At 42.2% G+C, this 22,733-nt stretch overlaps 1 protein-coding gene across 2 annotated transcripts; it reads right to left on the reverse strand.

Moving 5' to 3' along the window:
* Positions 1-72: 72 nt before the first annotated feature.
* Positions 73-21,389, reverse strand: LOC121329888 (plakophilin-3-like). 2 transcript variants are annotated; one of them, XM_041275875.1, is made up of 14 exons: positions 21,277-21,389; positions 15,879-16,071; positions 10,391-10,482; positions 8,793-9,532; positions 8,333-8,456; positions 7,867-8,071; positions 7,348-7,510; positions 6,616-6,733; positions 6,019-6,183; positions 5,447-5,629; positions 4,961-5,114; positions 4,653-4,845; positions 4,279-4,366; positions 73-2,648 (listed from the first exon to the last, which is right to left on the reverse strand). In XM_041275875.1, the coding sequence occupies exons 1-14, from the start codon at positions 21,277-21,279 to the stop codon at positions 2,607-2,609; spliced, it is 2,463 nt and encodes an 820-aa protein (XP_041131809.1). In that variant the 5' UTR covers positions 21,280-21,389; the 3' UTR covers positions 73-2,606. The 2 variants fall into 2 exon arrangements, with proteins under 2 accessions (XP_041131809.1, XP_041131808.1); XM_041275874.1 differs by lacking the exon at positions 21,277-21,389 and having other exon boundaries at positions 15,879-16,410.
* Positions 21,390-22,733: the final 1,344 nt, after the last annotated feature.

The raw sequence follows: 22,733 nt of genomic DNA on the forward strand, positions 1-22,733 counted from the left end.
TTCTATTTTTTTGTCCAGCTCCTGCGTAAAACTCTTTTGCATAAATGAACATTCGACTCGAAACAGAAAAGATCTCCTCCAAGCCCATTTATTGAAAGCAGTACAGATCAAGCAACATAGCACTCTTTCCATTGTTAGCGTGGTACTCAACACACACTGCCGAAACGCTGCAGTTTTATGTGAACAATGCAAACAGCTATGAGAGTTATACAGCACACAGAGGACTCTCTGAATACATTTAAAGGGCAATTCATGCAATCCACACACTGTCGAATAACAGCATGAAAAAGGGCATTATAATATAAAGGCACTTCAGTTTAAATATTGTCTCTTCCATTGAGTTCCTGGTTTGACCTGTGAGGTATGTATGTGTTAGCAGCCAGTTTTGTGACACCACTTCAAATGGCATTAATTACAGTGAAATCACAAAGGGCCTTGCCAATAACACACACAGTATACAGGGAGTTACATAGTGACTTTACTGTAATAATGCGTCTATTAGTCACTGTACATTGGGTTATGCCACTAGAAATGCAGGAGTTAATTATACCAAGCATTCAAACGTTCATAAAATGTTCAATATTGGTGCCAGTAAAAGAAACAACGTTTTAATTAAGACAGAATCATCTTCTTGTAAAATACCGGTTTCAGTAGTACAAACCTACAGCTGTCCCAAACAGTACACTGGGGTGTACCCACAGTGCTCCTGAGAGCATAGTGAATTCGGGATTAAGTTCTCATACCTCCAGAAGAGTCCCACCCAAGAGAGGGAGAAGGACCAATCTAAACCAGTCAACTACCTGCTCAATATATACAAGAATAAAACATAATCAATTTAATATTGCAAACGAATTATTCTGCTGAGCGGAACACAAGCAAGACTTCATTTTAAGTGCTCGTGGGCCCAACTCACAAAGCTTTGAGCTCTGAGATGGATTCTCGAAGATATTTACTCCAAATTGTCACAAAATGAACAAGAAACAACTTACAAGTTCTGAAGTTAAAAGTCTTATTTGTGATCTGGTTTGGTAACTCTATTGGGTGCATTTCTCATCTTTGAAAATAAAATAGTGAATGACGATTTGGAGTCAACAGCTCTGAGAATTCAGCCCCTTTTTCTTTTAAGTGTTTTGATTACATCAAATTTGATTTTCATAAAACTTTCCCAGATTGTTGCTAATGAGTCAACAGGAGCCTCGAACATGCTCATGAACATCAAACTATTTATTTAATTAAAACAAGGCTGTGTGAATGTGACTTAGTTGAACCAATTCACAAACACTTAAGGAATGTCTCGAGAAGGAACTTTTTTTTTTTTTTAAGGACCAGTTTTAAGCGATCAAAACAAGTTTGCAATTCGTTAAACACTTTTCAGCTGTTTAGGGGAAGGTTAGAAGTTCATTCTCAAATTTCGAAGCACTCGGAGAATGTTGACAAAAAAACATTTATTAAAAAAAATTCTTAAAGTTTTGAGAATGGGAATTCAAATGAAGCACCTGTTTGATTCTCAAATCCCTCAGGGGATTCTGTACATTTGCAACACACACTTTGCAAAGCCTATTCACAATCAATAAATGCTAGGGTTGAATACAATGTTATTTGTAATTGCTCTTGAAATCCTGACAATTGATTTAAGTGTTAAGGTACTAATTCTCTAGTGATATAAGGCACCCCAACCATATTATACATTATCTTAATCAAAACATTTGAATATACACGATACAAAAGAATACAACCCCCACCCCCACCCCCCAATGAAATAGTTTTACAATCTGGGAAGGATGTTTGAATTTATTCCTGATCGGTCAGCACTCAGTCATACAAAAAGTCTGTCCTGAAAGTTCTTGTCCATTGTTCTTGTGATCTATACATCCTGGTCTATGGGTACCACTGAACCTAAATTAAAGCTTTTGTATACATTATATCTGCATTATATCAATTTTTATAGAATACAGGTTTTTATTCTCTAAAACCTGCCTGCCTACCTAATGTGTAATAGAACACAGCGACACATGTAACTGATAGTGATCAAGTTTCACAAATTGTTATCAGATTCTTATTTGACTTCCCCTTTAAGATCCTCCTCAGTTACAACATTCTGCCACTCAGTGCACCATGTCTAAATTTAAACATTCCAACGAAAGAAAACAAAGTGAATAGGAGGTGTTAAATGGAATGAAATATTAGCCATACTGCAATAATAAAACTTAATTCAGACAAACTATGAATGCGTAACCTTGTTGGGGCTTGACTGGGCGATAGATGCTGGTGCTGAATCTTTAGCGGCTGTTTTGGAGCTGTGCTGGGGTCTCGGAAGCTGGTTTTTCCAGTGCTTGCAGAAGTCTTAGTTGAAACTACGCTGGTGTTTCTCATGTAGAAGTACAGTGCATTGTGCTGGTTCTCCACAGATCACACACAAAGCGTTCTATATACATTAGAAACCGTTAGAGGCAGTTTTCTGTTTTTCTTTTTTCTTTTCATTTTATTTTTCTTATAAAAGAGGAGAAGGATTGGAGTGCAAGCTTTTTATATGAAAAAAAAAAAAAAAGTCTTTTGTCACCCAGTAGTCAGAGCACAAAAAGTAACAAAATAAGAGGAAAAAAAACTCAGATGCTGGTATCGACAAAATCTTCTTTCCTAAATCCTTTCTGTAAAACAAAAGGAAACATTAGTGTAAGTAAAGGAAGGGATGTGTAGCATGTGTGCATGTAGCAACACGGGCTCTTGAATTGTGTAGCAGAGAACCAGGTTTATTAGTAAAATATGCTGTTGCTCTCTTTTTTATTACTTATCTAGAAAACTTTTTGAAGTCTGGGGGGAAAGAAAGACGACAAACTGATAACCATTTTCCCAGATGCGCTTTAGGGAAACGCCCTGTCAATTTTAACAACCAAAAAATGCCTCTCTCCTTTTTCAACATTTCAAAACATCTACAAAACCCTTTGAGACGCAGCTGAGGCATGTTTTGTTGTTGTTGAAACTCGCTCTGCTAATCAAATGATTCTTTGGCAGCAAGCCTTAGCCCTGAGAGAAACCGCAACACAGAGGTGGCAGAGAGAGGGAGGGGGGGTGGAGGGAGCAAGACGGAGAGAAGGGGAGAAAGGGAGGGAGAGACAGAGAGGTGGGGCAGGGAGAAGGGGTGCGATTCCAATCCCTTCCTAATTCCAATCCCCTGGTGAGACTGAGCCCTGAGGGCCGGGTTCACCCTGCCTCCTGAAAATTCCATTCACACAATTGGAAACAAAGCCCTAAGCTTGGGCAAGGCCTCATCTCCACGGCAACCGAGCCTTTTACCGCGGGGCCACACTGTGCATGAGATATTACACAGCGCTCCCCCTGCACAAACGCACTGACTAGACACTCACTGACACGCTGGATGTAACAATGTGGAAGTAACTAAGCCGAGTGAAGCCTTTACAAGTTTTGACCCGAAGGTAGTAAGACCTATTCTACACAGAGTTATAGATGCACGCAACTAGGTGAAGAAGTAGGATCTAAACCCCCCCCCCCCATACCGAGGGAGGGTGACACAAAACCTGCACTCGGGAGACCTTTCAGCTTTTCCAGGGCTCCAAGATCTTAGAGATCCATTTAGTCTGCCGTTTTTTGGCAGAAGTGCAGAAACATGAAACAGACAGACAGAGGGAGGCCTGGGGGGGTGCCCAATGATGAATGTGGAGCGATGAATGAGGAGCAACACTCGGTGAGAGAGAGAGAGAGAGAGAGAGAGAGAGAGAGAGAGAGAGAGAGAGAGAGAGAGAGAGAGAGAGAGAGAGAGAGAGAGAGGAGGGAACAGAGACACACACACTGTTTGAGAAGGGGAATGTAAAGGATCTGCTGCACTACTGAAAGCAGTTAAAATCAAGGCAGACAAAGAAAAGCAAGTGCAAAGAGTAAAGGCTGAAACCAGCGTTAAAGGAGGGAAAGCAAAACCGAAAAGCTTGTTTCTGCACAAACATGCACAAGTGACCAATTCTCCCCTAAATTCTTTGGCGAGATCAATGACTTCTGACAACCTGTAGATGATGGGTGCTTACAAATCCAATTTAAATACATTGATTAGGTGCATTCAGTAATGATTCTCTGCTGCAAAACCTTGGTTTTAAATCTTACCTAAATTTTCCAGCTCAAACAAAACATCTGAGTCCCCGGATAAATAGAAGACACTTGAAAATGAGAGCATGGACAAAGAGATCGACAGCGGAAGAGGGAGGGAGGGACAGTGGAAGAGGGAGGGAGGGAGGGACACTGGAAGAAGGAGGGAGGGAGCCTGCTTACCAATTTGTAGTTGCGGTGCAGTTTGTTGTAGTGGTACATGTTTCCCAGGACAGTCGCGGCTGCCTTAGCTGCCTTCTCTCTGGAGGCACTGAGAGACAAGAGAGTAAAATAAAAGGAGTTTAAACTCAACACGGTCAACAGGAGCTATTGTCTCAAAAAGTGCAGGTCTCCAAAAGTCTACATAGCCAAAAACATTTGTTTTGGTTCCATGTCTAGTATTTGAATTTGGTTGAACTGATTCCCAAAATCTTTTGGACAGTAGCACGGAAGGCGGCGCTAGTATCTGTAATGAAGCTAGCCCAGTGAGGCTGCCCTGTGCTTTCTGCCCAATGTGTGCTGGAGTGCTTGTGGAATCAGAAGTTGCTTTGTCGCACCTGTTCCGGTTGTTCTTGATCGGCACAAGTTTCTGAAGTCCGTCGAAGAAGGCAATGTCCCGGGCCGCCACTGAGCTCCCCATCACCAGGTTATTGAGAACGGCGCAGATGTTGATGATGACATCACTGGAGGGTTCCGTCTGGCTGCTGTCGCTAGGCAGCTTGAGCAGCAAGTTGTTCACTACCTTCGTTGCTAGGGAGGAGACAAAAAAAAATTAAAACACAAAAAAAATGTAGTTGTATGTGCTATTTTTTTGGGTGGGGTTGGTAGATCCCGAAGCTGGTCATTCCCCTGGTTTCGGACTCACCCATGTCGTCTTTGTTGCGGGCGTAGCGGGACAGGTTGCGCAAGAAGCCGGTCAGCGAGCGCAGCTCCTGGTCGTTGTTCGTTCTCAGATTGTCCAGGATGGTCGGCAAGATCCTTTCCTGTTCCAGGGCTACCCGACTCAGCACAGCAGCCCACTAGCAAAACAATACACACAGTGTTACTTCTATTGTTAGAGCTGATATTACTGTAATATTATTATAACAGTATAACGACATACATTTCTTTAGCATTACTATGTTTGCCATCATTGGGTTTTTTTAAGGTCCGTTTCTCACTAGCCATCATCCTGTATGGAACCACCGATCCATACAATATAGGTTGCAGATGCATAAAAAACAGACACACACACACACACACAGCCATACACCTAAGCACACACAGACTCAGACACTGACAGTGACACACACACAGGTACAGACACACAAGCACAGTGACACACACGGACAGCCCCGCCCCGCTCTCATACCCTCTTGTCCCCAGCCGTGATGTTCTGCAGTGCCCCGGTAGCTGCCTCGCGCGTGCTGCTGTTGATCTCACAGCGCTGCAGGACTCTGTTGTACACGCCCACGATTTGGGGGTGCCACAACCACTCCATGCCCTTGGGGTCCTTGGCCACCTCGGAGAACGTCAGCTGATCATTGATCTGCTTCTGAAGGGAGAGAAGCCACAGAGGGGTCAGATTACATGTTTAAAACCCATTCAGTACCCCTTTAGATATTTTGCATCGGCTTCATCATCAAAAATGACCTGGAACCGCTAAAAGAAAACCAATAGTTTATAAAGTTGCCAAGTTCAGTCCTTTCCAGCCTGTGGTTGCAGTCCTGTCCCACGCCCCATCATACAGGAGTCTCCCATAGTTAAAGCACAGCAAAGTGTAATAAAGCACAGTGAAAGCATGGTAAAGAATGGGCAAGCATTGTAAAGCACACATAGGTATGGCAAAGCATATTATAAAACCAGGATAAACTACAGTATAGCCTGTGCAAAAAACACAGTGGTAAACTGTTCTAAGGGGCCAGGCAGCATGGTGTCGATTACCTTTTTGGTTTTTTTGCTCTGGGGGTTGAAACAGCCGATGACGTCACCCTGCCCCTTGTCCTGTCCGCGGTGCGGCCCCTCCAGCCGCATGGACGCAGAGGGTGGGATCTCTGTGTAGAGCTGAAAAGAGAGATTGCGCAGGGTGCACACCGCATTCTCCACGCCCTGACCGGAGAGAGAGAGAGACAGAGGGGGGCCTCTAATCACATGCTAGATCAACACTGTAAAGCTTCACCACCCAGACTAAAGCAGTTTTAATGTTACAAGGAAAACTAAAGATTTAATGGTGAAGCCATCAAGAGCACCATTATAGCGCCTATGGCAGCACAACATTCAAATAATTCACTTTCAAAATGCTTCTTGGTTATTTTCTAATATCAATGTTTTTTCTAGGAACAAAAGATGATTAACTTGGTACTGTAACTTCAAGCTTTGTGTATTATTATTACAGCTGACAGCAAATCATTAACATCTGAAGAGGATTCACCAAAGAACAAAAAAGTGCACAGAAATGTTTTTCTGAGAATAGTGCCGCTGTACGTGTTCCTAAAGTTTCTTTGAAGGAGCTGACACCCACTCCACCACCCCAAACCTCACCTTGTCCTCTGTCTTGCCAGTCTCCACAGAGCGCTGGATGTAGCTGACCAGGGAGTCCACCAGCCCCCTGCACTCCCGCATCTGCTGGCGAACCTTCTCGTTCACTGAGCTCAAGTTTCTGAGGGGAGAAAGATGGGGACACCACAGTTAGCATCCAGCGCTTCAAACCAGAGGACCCACAGGAACATTAGAAGGATGACGTCTGATGCTATAATTATGAAAAAATAAGAGGTAAAGACATTTTTTTTGCACAATATATGTAAGTACACAATTATATCAGAAAAAGGTTAGGGTTAAGAACAGGATTAGGATTAAGGTTAGGGTTATATCGTGCAACAAGATGTACAAATTAAGTACATTGTAACTATGCATGATAACATTGTAATGTATTTACTAGCATGTATTATGCTACGATCATGTACTATGCACTTTCCACTGTATTTAATATCTTATGCTTTGTTTTTTACTGTATATCATGTATTATGCATTTCTTTGTATTTAAAGTATTATGGATTTTCTTGCTGCATCTTGTAAAGCGCTTTGTGATGGTGGTCCACTATGAAAGGCTCTATATAAAAGAAAGATTGATTGATTGATTAGAGACACAGTGTAATGTACTATGCTTTCACTGTGCTGTATGTCACTTTGCTATGATTTTACTAAGGGGACACTGTTATCAGGGACCAGTGAAACATTGAGAGGTTCCAGATGATATGCAGCACGAGGGACTACCTGAGGTAGCCGGTGGTGTTGTAGAAGATCTCAGACTCAGAGGCACTCTGCTGAATGTCGGACTGAGAAAGGGGCACCAGAATGCGTTCTGTCAGCTCAGACAGGGTCTCGCTGGCCAGCTTGTCCTTCAGATTGTCCTTGGAGGACAGATTCCAGAGGATCCCTGTGAAAACAAACAGGTCAATACAGGTGGCTCAACAGAGCTCCATGGACACACTGCCAAGGAAAACAGGGCAGCAGTGACAGCACAGGCAGCTCACACAGCAATAGGTCTGCACCACCACAGCAGACACACAGAGGCACCTTGAATAAGCAAACGCACACATGCCCGTCTCAGGACTCAGAGGCAATCCGAGCTGCACTGCTACTGGAAACCGAACAGCCTCAGTGTCTGTGGGGTGTGAATGTGGGTGTCTGTGGGGTGTGGGTGTGGGTGTCCATGGGGTGTGGGTGTGGGTGTGAGTGTCTGTGGGGTGTGGGTGTCTGTCGGGTGTGGGTGTGGCTGTGTTTGCCAGTTACCCGTGATGTTCTTGCGCAGTTCGTCGTCGGGCTCACGCAGGGCCTCTATGAGCTGTGGGATGCCGCCCTCCTCGATGAGCGCTGTCTTGTTCTGCATGTTGTCGTAGATGAGGTTGCGCATGGCCCCCGTGGCGTAGCGCTGCACCTCCTGGTTCGGGTAGTTGAACAGCCTCACCAGTCGTGGGATTGCCTTCAGGGAGCGTGCCTGCACACATAAACACACACACTGCATTCACACAGGGGCCATTTCTGTGTGCCAAGACAACACGACCATGGAAATGAGAAACATCAACCTGAAACTGCTCTCTCAGTTCTACTGAAGCTTAAATCTAGAAGAAACATAATCTATCTAATAACTGATGCTTCAAAAGAGTCTCTAACTTGTGTGGTTTTATTTGAGGGGGTGGAGGGACAAGTGTTTCATTACACAACAGTTGAACTAAGCATTTCCCACTCATCCCAATACCTGATTTTTGGCATCAGTGCTGTTATAACATTCATGCTGGATGTATGCAGCTCCCAAAACTTGCAGTGCTGGGTCAGAAGCAGCGAGGTATTCAACAGCAGAGTGCATGTCAATATCACTGAACCTGAGAGAGAGAGATAGAGAGAGAGAGAGAGAGAGAGAGAGAGAGAGAGAGAGAGAGAGAGAGAGAGAGAGAGAGAGAGAGAGAGAGGGAGGGAGAGATATTATAATCAATCTTACATCACCATACTTTACCCTTCTGTGCAGTAAATCTGGGAAAGGAATAGGTAATTATGCTACGGGGTCCCCAGAGCAGCTGTCTACCAGCCTTGCAGCTTTGCAGAAAAGCCTGAAAATGCATGATCTGGTGCGTTGTCTACAGGCAGGGATCTCAGCCAACCCAATCCTCAAGCACGAAAAAAAAGAAAAAAAAGAACAAGAAAAAGAACGTGACACTCACCCACCACTTATTTTCCTTCCAACACTGATGTGCTCCTGCCCATCGAAGGTGTCCACTCCCTTTGTCATGCTCTTCAGACTCACGGTGGACATGGCCCTGGTAATCGGCAGACTGCCATAGGACCCGTTTGAGCACTGGGTGTAGTTTCCCCCACCCATTTTCTGCTGCTGTATGGTGCTGCTCCCGGAAATGGAGCCCATGCTCATTCTGTTTTGCCGGCTAGAGCTCTGGTTCAGACGGCTCAGTGTGCGCATGGCTGGACCTCGGGGCTTCACGTTGTTCAGGTACAGCTGATCCTCCTCCTGCCAGTCCCCACTCCTGCTGGCCAGGTTCCCGCTTAGCGTCCTCCTCATGGTGCCCATTGCGCTGCCCCCGGCGTTCCTGGACACCATCCGGACCTGGGAGTAATCGTAGCCGTCTCCTCCCGCGTAGTGGTCGGAGATCATGCTGCCCTCCCCGTCGTCCACCCAAGGCTGGGCCTGGGCTGGCGAGTTGTTCACTTGCATGGAGCGCATGGACATGACGTCAACGTCTTGCTGGGTCCTGCTCATGCTGCGAATGGTGGACTGGCTGGACTGGTAGTTGTAGCCCATGTCATCCCTCCCTCGAGTGTAGACGCTGCTGCCCCCTCCTCCTCCTCTCCCTCCCAGGCTCATCTGCCTGTTGGGACCAATTTCCACAGCCGAGCGTGAGCTCCAGCCACCAGCCCTGGCTGTGCCGTACTGAGACACAGGCGGCCCCTGCAAAGCACATCACACATCCTCAAACAGGATCCACACAGCAACTTCCAACACCCCAGCTAGCGAGCTGGTCATTCTTTCTTTGTCTATGTTTCTTAAGAGTTTGAACCTTAACGATGTTATATACATCACTGGCACTGATCAGGGTAACTATCCCTCCAAACAGTAAGGTGCAATAACCATATGTAGGATATTAAGTCTCAAAAGCATACAGTTACAAAGTTACAATGTTACTGTGTTCTTTGCTATTTTGCATTATATACAATCTAGTTTCTACGTAGGTAAGGTTGGTCCAGATCACCAATAATTAAAATAAACCAATAAACCAGTAGCACTAAGCATCACTTAGAACTACAGTGTTCTCACATATTGGTGGCATTGCTCTACTACAGTTCTGAAATGCAAGCATTAAAGTGGATAATGGATAATGCAGGATACATTTTAACAATTGGATTAAAAATGCCTTATTACACTGTTTGTGCATTATTATGTATAGACACCATCTGTACCAACCGTCTAATGTTTTAGAAACCCTTCTATTCAAACTCTGGCCCTGTGGCCAGACATGTAAACTAGTTGTGCATGTCTGAATAAAACACCTGGGAATGTCCTCTTATTATAAACTTGCATTATTACATTATGCATGCACGTGATAAAAGCAATGCCAAAAGCGCTCCTTTTTATTGTACGACAAGCTTACTGAAATGGCTGCTGCCCCACTAAATACAACACGGCAACATCCGTGCCAACAACAAAACCTTAAGGTAAGGGCAACATCTTTCCATTTAGAAATATTTTGGAACTCCAGAGGCGTTGAACCATGCACACAACAACAAATGAGATTCATTTTATACTCACTGCGACTTTCCTCTCCATGGAGTACATGTGAGACTTGGAGCTGAATCCAGGGTTTACTGTGGCGTACTTCATTCCGGAAGACATTCGGTATTCTGTGTGGAGAGAGAGAGCAGAGTGTTGCAGATTGAGCTGGAAAGAGACAGTCAGCATTCACAGAGATCAGCAGTCTGTAAACCACATCACAAGAAAGGAGACCTCTGTGTCTGGTCAACTGCTGTCCAAGAGTTAGTGAAAATGACCGTCTGGCATTGTGTTTAAGGGGCAGCAATTCAGCTACAGTAAGCAATGAAAATAATATTATAAAAACTGATAGGGTTTCTTCTTAATGCTAACTGAACAGTTTTTGGTAATCCATTTCACTGATTTAATCAAACATAAAAGTTGTAACTTGTTTTTTTGTTTTGTTTTTTTTGCAGAGAAAAGACCATGCAGGTTTCAGTTTTCAGTTGGTTGAGCTTGCAACTGCACTAAATGTACTTTTCCCCTGCTTTAAAATGTACAAATCCCTACAAATCAATTTTAGCCTGTGAACGTTCGGAAGACATCTAACTTTACTGAGAATGTGCCTCTCATGCAGCCTCAGGGGAGAATGGGGAGAACCCCTAGCAATTAAATACTATTACATCTTTTGTTACATACTGTAGTCTCCTTTTTTGTCTTTCACTTACAGTACAATTATAAGTGTGCTCCCCTGATCTCTCCACAAATAAAGAATGGCTTCTCCTGCCTTCTGCGAGGTCTGGCTTGCGAGGTGTGTGAATCACACAATCGGTCGTATACTGTACTTGTTATGTGTTTTGCATATTACTCAGATCGCTAAGATTTCTAAGTTCAATACATTGATCTATACATTTTTTTTTAAAGTTCAACTTCAGACAAAGATAAATAAACACTGCTGTGCTGGCCTCTGCCTATATCAATGCGTGAATGTCCCAGGCAGGAATGTTTGACCTGCATAGGAATGTAGCTTGGATATGGAGGTCTCACAGGTCTGCTGTCTCTCTACAGACCAGGCAAGGCCTGATGTAGCTTTCTTAGCTTGTGATATCTGACAAAAATCAGTAAGCAAGAATATAAAATCCAGTGCGTTTCGACTTCAAACCACAACAGAAGGATTTGTTTCTGAAATTAATAAACCCTGTACAAGGTGCTCATTGAAAACTATGATAAAGACCTTTACAAGCAGAGAAACCATTGTGCAATAAAACAGATTAGCAGATTTTTCTTAATCAACATTAAAAACGAACTATGGGGAAGGGATGTTAATTGGGAGTAAATGTCCAATTGGAAGATCTCAATATAGATGCCTTTGGTGTGGAATTGTGGAGTGTTCATTTCGTTCTTTGTTTGCCAGGTTGAATCTGCTCCTGCCTGGATAGAAAAAGATCAGACCGCCCCCAGCAACAAGAAGGGAGTACAGCGTGTGAAAAACATTTGCACAGTGATTCTGCAGTTGTCCAGGATTTTTCCTGCTTGCCTGTGCTTCCACCATGCTATTGTTTTACCAGTGTATAGCACAGAGACAAGCCAAACCACAAACCTGCGAGTTATAGAGCCACTGATATCAACAATGAAAAATAAGCCATTTCATTTACAAAAAAGCTGACAGCCTCAGTAGTTCTCTGCTCATTAAATGTGTCGCATGATTGAAACACCACATCAGTTTGTTGCATTTTGACTTTACTTGCATCTACTTGAAACTACAGATTGTCCAACAATCATCCACTGAACAGACAGTTGCAGACAGTGAACTTACTTACAGGTTATAAGAGGCTCTGTGAAAAACCTTGGAGAGACAGAATAATGACAGCAGTATTGGGAAGTGTGTTAATAATCAGCCCATAACCACTTGCAATGCTGACTGGTGCAAGTCCTGAATTTCTCTAACCCCATTGCTTCAGGATGTGCTGCCCGGTCCGCTCTGCAATAAGAGGTCATTAAACCGATGCAGCATTGCCTTTCAGAGCAGGTTGTTTTCAGGCACAATCCATCACTGACAGCATGGTTTAAAGGTTGTGCGAAAAAGTGAATTTTTTTGTATGTTTGTGTGTCGTCCCAGGGGAACAGACAAAAGCTTACTAGAACAGCCATTTTGTTGATTTATTTTTTAAACAGCTACGAAGATGTGGCCACACTATCCTTACTACTGACAGAATGGGACCCCCGTCTTTGGCATCCCTGTCCCGCCCAAACCAGCTGGTAAGCCCCCAGAAAATAAGCAGGCAGATTTTTGTACAAGGTGAGGTTTTGATTTGTTCTAAAACATGCAGGGGTAGGAAAGTTACAGCGGGACTGCACAGCACCTGGGGCAGGAGGACAAACAGGTATTACAGGGGGAGCAAGGGACACTCCCAGGGAAAACCACCCCCCCTACACCCTGCCACACCCCCTCCCTCAAGAAGACCACCCCCCCTACACCCTGCCACACCCCCTCCCTCAAGAAGACCACCCCCCCTACACCCTGGGTGTGGGCCACCCCACACCCCACAGATGAATTCATCTGTAGGCAGAGATCATATTTACCCTTTCCAAAATTATTCTTTATGCAGATTGCAGGTTAGATTGCAAAATATACAGACAGTGATCATATTGTTTATATGTTTTTATTTTAAAGAAATGTTTATATTAAGATCATTCTTCTTAATAATAATAATAACAATAATAACTGAACTAAAAACAGACTTATAGTTACTACTGAGTACAAATAAAGAAAGACTATTTAAAATGCAGCTTATTCTAACAATGTAAAGGCACAAACTGAACATTTCCTTTACTAGTTAACAGATACTCTACTATTCTTCTGTCATAGCCTTTCATCTGAGTAACTAGGCTTGTGTATATCTCTCATCCCCCTGCCTGATGTGCCATGGTATTACTAACAGGCAGATCTTGTTATAATTGTTGAATTTTACCCTTGAGCTTTAGAACGAAAACAAAACAACTAGGATTATGTGTACAAAGGCTGTGTTAAATAAACCATAGGTATTGGCTCAGTTTGTATGGAAATCGCAAGAGCTTAAGAGTTATTTTACTTGGAAGTCATTTTTTCAAAATAATAAAAGAAAAGTTACGTCACTTCCCCAGGCTGGTGTTCCATTTTAAACCAGTCTAGAATGATTTAATGATTATAAAACCTTACTGTATTCATAAAAACAAACCATTCTTTACACAACTCATGTGAGTCCCAGCTTTTGGAATGTAACTTTATGCTAAGTTGCAAACACAGTAAAACAGCCCTTCACACATGTGCTCGGCAGGTCTTGTTTCTTAACATTAAGAGCATAGCCCCCCCCCCCCCCCCCCCCCCCCCTGCAGGTGAAAGCCATTCAAGTTTACAGCTAAATAATCAGGTGTAGTGAACTCATCTGAAACAGTGGGTCATTTTCTGCAGGGTTGAGTTTTTTTATAACAACAACCACAAGTGGGGAAATTCTCTTTTCTCTCTCACATCCGCAAAGCCTTACTTCACACTGACAACCCAGGGATCTTCTGCTTTTTATTTCACATTTCACATCCTCAAACTGAACTCAACAAATCTTATGCAAAATGGCTGTGGCGTATGAGTGCAGCGAGACTGGGCTTGCTAATCACTGTGCTTACAATAATGCATGGAAGCTGCAATGGTTTCCAGTACGATAGGGGAGTGAGAGAAGCTGTTAAATGAACACAGCCCACATGAGCATAAGAAGAGCTAAAACACAGTCACCGCATTGGGCCAGGCAGTTTAATGATGTTGCTTTCTCGAAGGCATGAAGAACATATACCCTGCCCACATGACATAATGGCGTCTTCCAATCGCGCATTTGTTGTTATTTAGGCTGTGAGAATAAGAGATAAGGCACCCTAGTGCCCTGGAACATGTACACCAACAACACCTTCTGATGTAGTTGTCTTTGAGAAAAACTAAACATTGTCTACTGACGCAAGATATCAGAGACCAGATCCCACACACATTGAGCTACTCAGGAGACCCAAGCGGTGGTTCTGAAACTGCTGGGTCAAAAGCAGGGAAACCTTGCTAATTAGGCTCTTACTGTGTAATGCTGGCAATACAATGACAATAACAGCAATGCCTAGGATGGCACCGCAGCCACGGCACTGCACAGCAGCTGGTTAATGACTGTGGGCACTGCTGTGTTGCTTGACTTTACACTTCTGTTCCCTTGTTGCTGTGACCTTAAAGACTACTGCATCGCATAGACTGATTGTACCTGCTCATATCTACTTTCCTAGGCAAATATTTGTACCTTATGGACTGATCAGCATAGACTAGCCTTTTGCTATTCTATTTGAATAAATTAGATATTTGTTAAATTGATTTTAGCAAACTAAACAAGTGTTAATAACATATTCCCTGCCACTTATAGCTAGTGGCATAATGAAAATCAGAACCCCCCCCATACGACAGGGACATGCATCCCAAGAAGGGAATAATAAATAATCTTACCCTGCATCCCTTATTAAGCTAATTTACATTATTGTGCTTGCTTTACTCTTGTGGAGCAAGCGAACAAGCTAATCAAATACTGTACACTGCAGAGTGTTACTGCTGTTAGTTGGAAAATCTTCTGCATCTTGCATACTTTCAAATATTGCAATGAGGCGTGGTCTACTGGAGTTATCCAGTTTAACAACCTGCAAAACCAGCAATTAACAAGAGCTCGGATACAGCCGTCTTTTAGTTGTGCGCTGAAGGTTGGAACAGCTTTGTAGACACGGTCAGAATGGATTGTAGGATGTGTCAAGGATATGGCAGCTTCCGGGGAGGATTCTTTTTCGAGAGCCTGCAGGGTCTGTCTAGTTTGTGTAGCTTCACACTGTATCATCACAGATAATCTTGTGCGCTGTCGCTCTCTTTCTCTCAAGTCCTGTCTCTTATCCAACTCATCACTTTTTACAAGTTGATAATATCCGCGTTGCAAAGAGGAACTGTTCCAGGTTTCTCTGCATGGTTTAAGCACTTAAATACAGGTGTGACCAAGCTCACAAACTGCTCAGTGGCACTGGAACACATTTTAAAGTGCTGCCGCACCCCTAGTTACAGCGCCCTTGAAACTGCTAGTAATGGGAATCTTACTTTCAAGGGATCCATTCTTACTGAGTTCTCACAACTACTCTGATTTAGAACTGCGGACAGAGGTAACGGCAACAGTCACATTCAATACGAACCGCACTGGTAAAAATGGAAACTACTTTTCAGTTCGTTACTTTACTATGTCCACATACCAAAGCGCTGAACATAATAACAGATCATCATAAAAACTGTAATAAACTGTAATAAAAACTTATTGTTTACTATTCAGATAGCTCCGAATCAAACGAAGGTATACGAATAAGATTGCATACATAGTTTTCTTTTCACTGTAATAATAATAATAATAATAATAATAATAATAATAATAATAATAATAATAATAATGATACGAAGAAGAAGAAGAAATAGGAATTGTGTGAAGCAATAACGCACATGGTAGGCACAAACTCTTACCTGAGGACGCGCTGTTTTGGATACTGCCATTAGCCCTGGGGACGGTGGCCAAGCCTCCCGTTTTGTTCTGGATCATCCGCATTCGCACTTGATCCTGCACACGCTGGCTTTTTGAGATCTGGTCGTAGCCGCTGGCCCCATGTCCAAGATGGATCTCAGAGGGCAGTGCATAGCTTGATACAGGAGTATTGGGCTGGAGAGCAGACAAAAATACGCCTTCATGCACGGCACTCATGATAGCTGGATATCGTTTGTACAACAGAAACCCAAAACCGAAGTCCAATTCTTAAAGAACAAAGACAGAAATTCTTAACCACAAAAATAGCTCATAAGCAGGGTCCCGAACCCGTCACCTCTCTCGCACAATTCAAGTTTAAACAAAGTTATATCTGCAGTGTCAATAGTCATCAGAAGCTGTCGTTTGTTTCTATTTCTGCGATCTGAAGACTTTTTTTGTTGTTGTTGCTATTGTTGTCCAATAATTGCTGTACTTCGTGGACACCTTGATCTGACTGAACAACACACCCTGATATTCACTGAGAGCACTGGTCTGAAATGAGGCGGAGCTCCGGTGATGTCATTTTACTGGACAACCTTAAACAGGTGAATCACCAGGGAGATAAGGAACCTTCCCCCCCCCCCGCCCCTGCTGTAGCGCTCTGTTGCACACACGTTTCTTAAGGTGAACAGCTCAGGTTACTTACAGAATTTTTTCAATATATAAAGCCATTTTAAATATATTAAAAAAAAAAAAAAAAACTTGAACATGAGTAGTCTGGTATTATAATACGCACGCATGCTGTCAAAAACGCTTAGCACATTATTGTATTATTTTTTTGTTTGTATTCTGTATCTTTTATTTTATACAAAGCTAGGGACTGTTTTTTAATTTAAGAAAAGTAGCTACGAAGTTTGCTTCTCCCACATACATTAGAAGTGCAACAAACTGCAATGTCAAGGAACTGGCTTTACGGGGTTGACTGGAAGCAGTAGCACAGCAGTCAGTTTATAAAATATATATTTTTGGAAATATTAAGAATGTAATGTTTCCAACAGCAGCTATAAATACCCTGTTGTGGGCTACTGCCTGTACTCGGAAGGGAATGACGGTAATGGAATAAGACGTGTAGGATATGCAAACCCGACGCATTTTGAAGGCCTGTGAAATAAAACAACAGAAATACCAATTTTTGTGGAAGTCTAATTATTTGTAATTATTACGGGTTTTCACAGTTTTAGGTTCAAAAGAAACACACTTCAGCATAGGTATCATCTAAATCTAGCCATGACACAGGGCAGTAAATAATACAATAATGCAATCCCAACTACCTCTTATGCCAGCCCCCAAATCTGTAAACACCAAGACCACATTTATTTAGCACCCCTCTGGAACTTCTCCCATCTATTCCACTGTGTTCCAAACAAGCCTTTTTAAAATCCACTCTGCTGTTTGTCTACTGTCTGCCCTGTACTGTTATAAAATAATTGAATCTGTTCAGTCTTGAACAAAAGATTAATTGAATCTGTTCAGTTCAGAATTGAATCTGTTCAGTCTTGAACAAAAGATTAATTCTCAAACTGAACGCAGTTGGGATTCAAGGAAACACATGTACATGGATTAGGGAGAGGTCAACATGTAGAAAACAAAAAGTACTGATTAGAGGAAAAACCTCAGAATGGAGTGTGGTAACCAGCAGTGTACCACAGGGATCAGTATTAGGTCCTCTGCTATTCCTAATCTACATTAATGATTTAGATTCTGGTATAGTAAGCAAACTTGTTAAATTTGCAGATGACACAAAAGTAGGAGGAGTGGCAAACACTGTTGCAGCAGCAAAGGTCATTCAAAATGATCTAGACAAGATTCAGAACTGGGCAGACACATGGCAAATGACATTTAATAGAGAAAAGTGTAAGGCACTGCACGCAGGAAATAAAAATGTACATTATAAATATCATATGGGAGATACTGAAATTGGAGAAGGAATCTATGAAAAAGACCTAGGAGTTTTTGTTGACTCAGAAATGTCTTCATCTAGACAATGTGGGGAAGCTATAAAAAAGGCTAACAAGATGCTCGGATACATTGTGAAAAGTGTTGAATTTAAATCAAGGGAAGTAATGTTAAAACTGTACAATGCACTAGTAAGACCTCATCTTGAATATTGTGTGCAGTTCTGGTCACCTCGCTATGAAGAAGATATTGCTGCTCTAGAAAGAGTGCAAAGAAGAGCGACCAGAATTATTCCGGGCTTAAAAGGCATGTCATTTGCAGACAGGCTAAAAGAACTGAATCTGTTCAGTCTTGAACAAAGAAGATTACGTGGCGACCTAATTCAAGCATTCAAAATTCTAAAAGGTAATGACAGTGTCGATCCAAGGGACTTTTTCAGCCTGAAAAAAGAAACAAGGACCAGGGGTCACAAAAGGAGATTAGACAAAGGGACATTCAGAACAGAAAATAGGAGGCACTTTTTCACACAGAGAATTGTGAGGGTCTGGAATCAACTCCCCAGTAATGTTGTTGAAGCTGACACCCTGGGATCCTTCAAGAAGCTGCTTGATGAGATTCTGGGATCAATAAGCTACTAACAACCAAACGAGCAAGATGGGCCAAATGGCCTCTTGTTTGTAGACTTTCTTATGTTCTTATGTTCTTATTTGCATGCCAAAGTATTCAGAGAGGGCATCCATTGAGTGAGAGACATTGCATTTCAGCAAACCATCTGGTATAAAAATTCTTCAGCTAACTGACTAGTAATGCCTTGTTACCACCTGCCACTGGACAAAAAGTGATCTGAAACCAGTCCTGTCCATTTCCATCTGCAGCAGATTGAGACCAGACCCATTAGAAGCTTGGATGTAAATAGTCTATATTTGACCTTTGTCCGGTTGCAGATTGGATTGCAGAATGATCATGGAATTGGCCCCAGTTTGATACTGGAAGGAGATGGTATTGTGTTTTACAGACGGGAATGTGCCATTGCTCAGCTAGCAATTTATTTCAAATGGGAGACATTTCATCTTTCCAGGAGCTGAAGAGATGAGAGGGTAAAGCAAGGGTGGTTCAGAGAATCGCCTCCAGGTGATGGTCAGCAGGCCTCACTCATGCTCTTCGATGCAATTCACCCGGGGGCTCTTGTCAATTGGTACCAAGCTCAGTGACTCACTGCACCGACTGGCTGCCTGCAGTCCTGCAACATTCGTTGTACCTGTGAACGACTCTTTGGCACAATAGAGCATGATGCATAAGTATGCAAGCATTATTCATATCCTGTCACTCAAGACAGCTACTGGGAGAATGACTGATTGAGCAGGTTTTTTTTTTTTTTTTACTTAACCTGTGAAATCACAATGCCTCAGGCACATCATTTGCATGATTTGTAAATATCGTAAGAGGCTGTTCCTAAGCAAAACAACAAACGAAAAATCATGAAGTGGATGTCAAGACCGGTCTTTAATCCCCACCCTCCTAATAAGCTTTCTGGCTGCCTCACAAAGGCTTGTGTCCAATCAGCTTGAGTCAGAGTGCACAGAACACAATGTGCTTTTGTGTTTGACTGTTCAGTTTAACGTGACATTTTCACCGGTCTTCTTAAGAAAACTGACTCTAATGAGCCCTAACTCATAAAGCAAAAACAAAAAGCTTGGGAAATCCCAGATAAAATATGGGAAAGGGTTGTTAAAAACAAGGTTAAGCACTTTAAATGCATAGTATAAACACGAGGAAGAAAAATTACAGAAATGCTGTGCAAATTAACCATGGTAAAATGTTTAAAAGGGGTAAAATAAAATATATAACAAACTAAGCCAAGCAGACAAGCGTTTCAATTGGAGCCTTCCTCAATGATAGAGTTTTGGGGATCCTAAAGTCCCTGTTCTACATCTAACTAATCGGAATGAGCAGTATAATGATATTCTTATCTCCCAGTGGCATAAACAGGCTCCCACAGACTCCCTGGCTGTTTTGTTTTTGAGGTTCAAATAAAGAACTCAGCAAAACAGTAAGTTAGAACACCTAGGAATACAGTCATAAAGTTTAGTAAAAAAGTAAATGTGTAGCATTGACTTGCTGATATTTTTTTATTTATGCCTGTGTTGCCACTGTATTGAAGAAGACTTGCAAACACTGTGTTTGTACAAATAAAAGATTAAACTGAATCCCACAGTGAGATCTTGGATTTTCAGAGCTTGCAATGCACACACGTCAAAAGCAGTTTGAAGAAAGAATGATCACAATTTCCATAATGTGACACCCATCCTCCTGCTACACTTGTTTAACTGAGCAGCTCCTTTGAAGTCGCGCTAGGTTTGAACTCCAGGCTAGTCTAGTGGGCACCGGTTTCAGTTCAGTTTAACTGCAGTGGGTTTTGATAGGGGAGAAGGTCAGAGTGCTGTAACTGCCTTACAGAATGCATGCAAACTCAGAGGAGAGAAAAAAAATATTCAGAGCAGTCTCACTCTCAATAATGAGCACACTAAATAATTTAATAATATATTGAACCTGAACATGGAACAAACACAAAGTTTGTAATAAATAATGCAACTATTTAAGGCAGTGAACAGAGTTATCATTCTTATTTGTACGGAGAGGTGCTTGCACATTAGCATCGCCCATCATTCACAACGAAACCTCTCCTAATCTGATTGTGTCGATCGATCTCCAAAGCCATTGCAATACCAGAGTAATTTTAATACACCAGCCATTTACTGTGTCCTAGTGAGCTGAGTTTTGCAATGAATGGGGGACTAGAAATGATACCTGCAAATGTTCCACACACTGTAAACAGCACACTCGTTGTAACCAACATTGTAGGTAATTTATTTTGGCAATACAGAAAAAAAAAAAAACATCTTACCTGCAGGATTGTAACTGAGTTATCATGTGCGTAAAAGGCAAACAGAAATCCACATTCGTTCGCCAAACAAAATCAATGCTGCATTTCCAGCTAACAGATTGTGGACAGGATAGCTATCTCTACTCCCATGGCGAGATTCTACTCCTGGTCCCTGCTATAAGCTACAGGGGTGCTAGGCAGCATTCTCCGAGGTGACTCAGAATAATGGTCCCTCACTTTGTCTTGTTTGGCCACACTGAGAATAATTTAACGCTTGGTTCCAGAAACACTGAGATCAGAGTGAATTATGAATCTCCATCAGATCCATAAGATAGAATTACAGCTATAAAAACCACTTATTTTTATATAATACTATTTGCTTTTTTTACAGCGATAAGGATTCTGTGCAGTATATATTTAAAGATATTCAATTATTCTATTATTATTAGCTTCCCCTTTTAAAATGACCTAAATGAACATAAAAAAGATAGCGAGGAACAATAAGCGTGAGAGAGAGAGAGAGAGAGAGAGAAAGAGTTACATATAAAAGTTATTATTACCATAAATGCAAGCTGACTGCAAAAGACAAGGTCCAGCAGAGCGGTTAGTTATGCTTCCTTGGTTTGTCTGGTTTGATCAGCTTCACAGCTGTGGGAACAGATTTAAACGCTGGGATCCACACCCTTAAACAGCTTCAGTCATGAGCAGCACCTTCAATGCCATGGTAAAGTGATGTCTAAGGAGGTGTTCCCATAGACCTTGGGGGTGGGGATGATATTCACAGCCATTCTTTTTTTGGGAGTTACCCTCTGACAAAAGATAAGGTTTTTTTAATTGTCATTCTGTATTTGGTAGCTTGTTTCTCTGGAGCTCGGAAACATACTGGAGTCAGGGATTATGAGGGAGTAGGTGCTTCAAGACCACAGTCACATGCTGGTTTGGATCGCTGCTCGAGAGAATTTCAAATGTTTAACCATTATTTTGAATGTGAAGAGTCACAAGGATGGACAAAGCATATCATGTAGGGCAACCATACACAGTCAACAGGGCACTGGCTCAATGTGATGATTCAGCAAGGGGTTTTATAATTGAGGGAAATGTGATCACTGAGGCCAAGTTTGTAACAAATATGAAGAATAAGACCTTTCTTTTCTTTTTTGTAATCACTGTTTAGTTAAAACAAAAGGCATGTTTCATTTGAAGTTATTTATAAATCCCAATTGGAAAAAAAAAAAAAAAAAAGCTTGGACACTCCTACCAAAAGAAGCTTAATAAATTCCACGGCAAACGTTTTCGACATTAATTTAGAGTGACCACTTATTATTTTTCCCCCTATTTGGAATTTCCAATTATTTTTATTTTTTCTTCACCACAGCGACTCACCGCTGAGATCTCACAAGCCTAAAGGCAGAATTGCTGTAGAGCAGAGGTGGGCGGGCTACCGATCCTGGAGAACAGAGATCAGCCCTGTGCCTGGCCAGTAGAGTTCGCTGATGAGGAGTTTGGCCTCTTTGCACAGCCTGGACATGAACCGTCCAAGCTGTGTGACTCATCCTGCGCTTTAACTGGATGAGCCACTCAGAGACTCCCTCGACTTTTTAAGTGTCTTCAGTTTAGCACTTTCAAGTGATTAATAGTTATGAACGATAATCAAGTTATCAGTATGCAGTTAGCGTTTTTAAATGTTGCTATTTTTACCTTATATTGGGGCCAGTTTTGCCAACCGCATAGCAGTCTGCTAAATTCAATTGAATTATAGAGGAAAGTGAATTGAAAAAAAAAAGAAAACTTTGATCTTGTAATCATCTAGCTTGGCTAGTTTTCTCCAAACTGTCTCACTCTGTGTTGGCATCTTGTTTTGTGAAACAGGTAGAAAGACGTTTCCTCGCTAGCGGCCTGCTTCATGCTTTCTTTCTCAGAAGTGTTTTTAAAGAATGAAACCTTGCAGGTGCTTTGGATTCATGCCTCGAGCACAGATACTCACCTTTAGCTGATCTGGGAGGGTGGGTGAGGCTGG

This window comes from Polyodon spathula, chromosome 17 (assembly GCF_017654505.1).
Source record: "Polyodon spathula isolate WHYD16114869_AA chromosome 17, ASM1765450v1, whole genome shotgun sequence".
Classification (NCBI taxonomy): Eukaryota; Metazoa; Chordata; class Actinopteri; order Acipenseriformes; family Polyodontidae; genus Polyodon; species Polyodon spathula.